The sequence below is a fragment of the Priapulus caudatus genome, unplaced genomic scaffold (assembly GCF_000485595.1).
Source record: "Priapulus caudatus unplaced genomic scaffold, Priapulus_caudatus-5.0.1 Scaffold87, whole genome shotgun sequence".
In the NCBI taxonomy this organism is placed as follows: Eukaryota; Metazoa; Priapulida; class Priapulimorpha; order Priapulimorphida; family Priapulidae; genus Priapulus; species Priapulus caudatus.
In genome coordinates this window covers 336,434-342,515 of record NW_014577148.1, presented here as the reverse complement: position 1 = coordinate 342,515, position 6,082 = coordinate 336,434, and the positions used below count along the sequence as shown (strand labels likewise).

The following is a 6,082-nucleotide window of genomic DNA, read 5'->3' as shown; positions in this document are numbered from 1 at the left end:
AATTACCATCCTAAGATGGCGGCCAAATTTTCCGCCACTGACAGGCCGTTGTCCTATCTAGGGTTTATATATATCAATGATTGTGGCAGTGGTATATCCTGAGTGTGGGAAGGGGGCGCTGCATGCAGTTTGGTGCAAACCCTGTCAAATGCGTGCTGCCATCTATGAACAAGCTTTGTAAATAGATACACAGCCATTATTGCCTCATAGATAGCATTCATTGCCTCTCAAGTTTAGTGAGTTTCGGTGCAGACACAATACGACACACACTTTATTCATTTCAAATAACAACAGATTCAAGGTCTAAGCTCCACTCGAATCTTTTGCCAACTAATGATGCACATGTTTAGCAAGCAAGTAGCCGGATCCCCTTTTCACATACAAAACGGCGGACTGGTCACTGATCTTTATAATATAATCTATATATAGATTATATTATAAAGATCAGTGACCAGTCCGCCGTTTTGTATGTGAAAAGGGGATCCGGCTACTTGCTTGCTAAACATGTGCATCATTTTAGTTGGCAAAAGATTCGAGTGGAGCTTAGACCTTGATTCTGTTGTTATTTGAAATGAATAAAGTGTGTGTCGTATTGTGTCTGCGCCGAAACTCACTAAACTTGAGAGGCAATGAATGCTATCTATGAGGCAATAATGGCTGTGCACCTATTTACAAAGCTTGTTCATAGATGGCAGCACGCATTTGACAGGGTTTGCACACTGATCTGCTATGCTATCAGTGCTTTGAACGTTACAAGCAATATATGTTCGTCATGTTTTTTGCAGTTTGAACTACATTTGCTCACTAGATGTCGCTTGGTTACAAGTTTGTACACATTGTAGTATGCCGAGTACAACGGTGCGTTGAGAGAATTGTCAAGGTGTACGCAGGTGGGGCAGTAGGCCAGTTGTAGCACACAACTCGCGATTTAACAAAATTCCGTACTGATCATATATTATGTTGAAATCCGCGAAATATGCGCTATAATTGCGGTTTCCGACACCGCCGTACGTATATATCGTAGATTGAACATGGCAGTCTGGCGTAGCCAACTAAGTGGTTTAGCAGATCTATATGACGATATAATCACCGCGAAAATTCTACTTGGTATCCGCAATTATAGTAGCATGCGCCACTGATCGCCTGTACAACTGGAACCTTTTAACGATAAAACTAGCTCATGGTTAACGTTGAATTGCATCGAAATTGCTGCATTATCAGCAAAAGAAGAGATCACTATTATGTTTTGATTTCTCGCGTGTTTAACTCGTTTTCGCTTTGTAAAATATGGGGCAGACAAACAGTCCACTTGCTTGCAGAGAGTGCTGACGCTATAGTGTATCAAGCTGCGCCAGACACCCAACCCGAGAAAGAAATCTCTTTGAACGATTGAATCACATACAAGTCACCCTTTTATGAACATTTATACATTATGAACATTACACGTAACCACAATGGCGGCGTAATATTATCCAAACAGACTACGAGTGCTTAGTCCTTGAAGGAAGAATGTAATGAGCGACTATATTCCCGCAGGACTTTTCTCGTACGTTACGGAGTCAATGACGATCCAGATTCTTGCAACCCGCAGCATCGTATAACCATAGAATTCCGATACACGTATCCTTGAAGGCGATCTTGGATCGTCATAGTTCTCGCCCACTGACGATGTTTGTTTGCCTAACCAGCGTATCGATCAAGTCAATTCTGTGATCGCATTTGCATTTTAAACGATCTTTCGGCTCTACGGGGCGACAGCGGACGCGTGGCCGTGCGTTTAGCACCTAGTTAGCTAGTACAGAACGTTTAAGGTACTGTAATTATTAATACAGAGTATTGTGTAGTTAGTTAGTAGAGAGTACGTACGTAGATATTTGGTAGAGAGTGTGTATGTATTTTGTTAGTATATATAATATATGTAGTTATTTAGTACAGAGTATGATTTATTCAGTAAGAGTATTTATGTAGTTAATTTGTGTATAGTATATGTATGGAGTTAATTTGTAGAGTGTAAGTATGTAGTTTGTACAAAGTATTTATTAGTTACTTAGTAGGTAATATTATGTAGTTATTTGGGAGAGTATGTCTGTAGTTATTTAGAAAAAAAATAGGCAAGTAGTTAGTTAATTATGTGTGTATTATGTATATAATTATTATGTAGAATATATATGCCGTTAGTTAGTATAGACTATGTGTATAGTTCGTAGAGGATATGTATATAGTTAGCTAGTATAGACTATAGCATATTCATAGACCGTACCCGCGCCTTGTTTGTGAACAGCGCAAGTCGCGGGTAAAATTGTCGCTCAGCTTTGTGCTGATTATTCTGACGCTAGTGACACAGAATAACAGAGGAGAGCCGAGGGGCAGGCCACCGCTGGTGATCAGTAATTAAAAGATGGGTGGTGCTGCTGCGGTCGCGCTCCCCTATGTGTTTACCATAATTCACGCGCGAAAGTGGACCGAAAGGTAGCCTCAGGCCAATTACTCCCTCTCTCCGTTTGAGTAAATCATCGCAGTCGCGTTAAATAGGGGGCTTAACGGCGTGGCTTTTCCTTCTTTGATGCAGATGGGCAGGTAGTTGGCAGCTGTGCGTGCGTGCGTGCGTCTGGGCGCGCATTTGCACGTGCATGTGTTTGTGTGACTGTGTCTATTTGACGCGGGGATGTGAAGCGATGCGTGCTCGCAAATTAGAGTCGCAAATCGCGTGCATCAGAGCTAAGCAAAGTTACAGTATCGAACGAAAATCCGTAATTATTTCGTCTACTGAACTCACAAGTACACGCATAGTGCCCGACTCCAAACAAGCTACTACCTTTGTTGTAGCAATCGGTTGAGCGCTGCGACTTCGTTCTATTTCAATTTTGCCACACTCACACATTATAGGAGAAGACCCTTTACCATAACAAATAGTGAACGCTATACGATGGAGGTGCCCTGGTGGTGACGGCGCGCGTTTTTGTTTGGAGAAGGAGCGGGTCATTCTCAGTGTCCGTGTATACTCTATGTCCGTATATGCCCTAAAAAATACTATAAGCTTCTTAGGACTGTGTAAAATCAAAGTACTGCGTTGCTGCTAATGCGATTGTAATCGGTAAAAAATGGAAGAGTAGTTCAACGAAAGAGAAACATTGTGTGTAAGCCGACGACTTCGCTGGTTACGGCACGAGTCGACAATTCAGTGGACAATGCGGCGGTCACGTGCAGCGTCTCTCGTGGCCCGTGACCCGCGCTGCGTTCATCGTCAACATCCGCTGTCATCACTACTGTTCGCGTCATTGTTTCTATGCCATTAATGCTCCATTTGTGCAACTCTAGGGAGGGGCGCGCCGCGACGGGCGGTAGTGCTCCCGCCCACCCATCTCCTGACGAGTGCTTGCACCCTCGCACCGTGTAGATGTCTGCGAGCGCTTAATGTTTATGACATTAGTGTCATATCTGATGCAGCGCTGCGCGGGATAGCACCGCAAGCCGTAACCCCGGTCACCGTAAAGAGAGCCGTACGTGGAGATGCGAGAGAAGCTGGCCCCTCACCTCAACGACACACACACGCACACACACGCGCGCACACACACGCACGCACGCACGCACACACACATACACACACACATACACATACACACACTGTGACACACATACACACATAGACGGACAAATAAACAGACATACCGACACAGAGAGAGATAGCTATAGACAGACACAGAGAGAGAGCGCGCGCGAGAGAAAGAATGGTGGGAGAGAGAGAAAGTTTTAGACACCCGTGTCTATTGACAGAGAGTAGGATGCTGGGTATATATGCCTGTCTGCTAAGGTTATAGCTAAGTGACATCCGATATCAGAAGAGATAAGAGATAAGATAAGAGAAGAAGCTTTAACTGGTCAGCGAGCTGTCGCTGTGTGGGCGTGGCTCCCAGCATGATACGCCACATCCCGGTGTGAACCTCACGCCCGAAATGTTGCGCACTTATATGCAAATTCTAAGCGCGTATTCTCCGCCTGAAATCAGCCCGCATTCATGGTCTGCGTGCGAGAGATGGCGCTTCCTGCTGCCTGCGCCATTATTACAGCTAATCTCCTCACAGTTATTAGCATGAAGTGCTGCTGGTAGACGTTGGTAACCCGCTGCTAGACCTGCAAGTGGCAGGCGCGCTGCCGCCAGCCTCGTCACAAGATTACACGTTTGTCTTGTTTGTCTTTATCGGAAGGCCATCTCTTATCTGTAGGATCTTAGACGTTATATTTACCGGCGTTTACTTAATTGTTATCAGTGGCGTTCAGACCGTCCATATTTCTAAGCTAATAATATCAAGAGTAGATAATAGTTATCTACTCTTGATAATATCAAGTGGATGTCTGAATGATTATGTTTATTAGTAGAATCATTGATACGCTCTTGCTAATATTCGCTGTACGTCGTGGAAATGCGTTGGGAACCATGCACGGCTTGGATTTAGCGGTGTCACTATTCGGATTGCGACACGCAGGAAATGCTGTCGATATCCTAATTATTTGGGGTCAACACCAAAGCCTGAGCTGTAGATGGGTCTCGCCGTGGCCAGGGTATGATAGATTCTAGTTAAACGAACGACGCTCCGTTAGTCATGTTATAATGATTACGAGCGCGACCTGCGTAACGCGCGACCCGCACGTACGAACCCACAGCCACGCTTCTCAAACCGATTGAGTTCTAAATCCTACAAAAATGGACTTACGAACATAATTTGTAATACGAACATAATAATTCGAATTCGAATATTCGGTTATGTTCGTAACCCGATAACCCCGTAACCGCTTTTCTATATACCGACGCGAGTGATGTCATTCGGGATTCTTTGATTACTTGCAGACACGGTCGGTACCGCGATGCCGGCACACAACTACGGCGACGACCAGCGGTCAGTCTATTCACTCGACGAGGAGACGCGAGTCGAGATGATAGCCGAGAGATGGGCACGCTTTTTCCAGAACGTATGTACAGACACTCAACTACCGCCTCTCTCTCTCTCTCTCTCTCTCTCTCTCTCTCTGTGGTGTTGTGTGTGTGTGTGTGTGCGTGTGTGTGTGCGTGCGTGGTGTGGCACGTGTGTGTGTGCACAGTGGTGTGTGCATGCAGTGGCGCGTAATGTGCTATTGCATTTGCGTGCGCGTAGTGTGTGCGTGTGCATGCGTATGTGTGTGCGTGCGTGTGTTGCGTGCGTGTGTGCGGCGTGAGTGTGGGTGTGTATACGTGGCGTGCGTGCGTACGGCGTTTGTGGTGGCGCATGGTTGTGTGTGTGTGTGTGTTGTGTGGCTGTGTGTGGTGTTGTGTGTGTGTGTGTGTGTGCGCGACGTAGAGTGTGGGTGTGTATAACGTGGCGTGCGTGGCGTAAGCGCGTTTGTGTGAGCGCATTGTGTGTGTGATGTGTGTGTGTGTGTTGTGTGTAGTGTGTGTGTGGTGTGTGTGTGTGTGTGTGTGTGTGTGTTGTGTGTGTGTGTGTGTGTGTGTGTGTGTGTGTGTTGTGTGTGTGTGTGTGTGTGTGTTGTGTGTGTGTGTGTGTGTGGTGTGTGTGTGTGTGTGTGTGTCCTGTCTACAGTATTTGGCGTAGCGTATGTTGTTGTGATGTGTGTGTGTGTGTGTCTGTGTCTGCGTGTTTGCGTACTGTATGTGTTATGCGTGTTTGTTGTGTGTGTGTGTGTGTGTGTGTGTGTGGGTGTGTGTGTGGTAGTGTGTGTGGTGTGTGGTGTGGTGTGTGAAGTGTGCGTGCGCTGTATGCTTGCGTGACGTTTTTTGTGTGGTATTGTAATGTGTGTGTGTATGTGTGTGTGTGTGTGTGTGTGTATGTGTGTGTGTGTGGCGTGCGTGATGTGTGGCGCGTGTGTGGCGTGGGTGTGTCGTTGAGACGTGGAGGGGCCAGCTTGCTCTCGCATCTGCCACGTACGGCTCTCTGTTATCGGTGACCGGGGTTTACGGCTTGCGGTGCTATCCCGCGCAGCGCTGCAGTCAGATATGACACTAAATGTCACAAACATTAAGCGCTCGCAGACTCGTTTAACACGGTGCGAGGTGCAAGCACTCGTACAGGAGCATGGGTGGCGGGAATGG

The 6,082-nt window shown here is 46.3% G+C and overlaps 1 protein-coding gene across 1 annotated transcript in view; it reads left to right on the top strand.

Moving 5' to 3' along the window:
- The window catches only part of LOC106804792, a 78,614-nt gene that overhangs the window by 17,488 nt on the left and 55,044 nt on the right, over window positions 1–6,082 (top strand). The window contains exon 2 of the mRNA XM_014806137.1: window positions 4,847–4,968. Within this exon, the coding sequence (XP_014661623.1) occupies window positions 4,847–4,968 (122 nt within the window). The remainder of the gene's footprint in view (window positions 1–4,846; window positions 4,969–6,082) is intronic.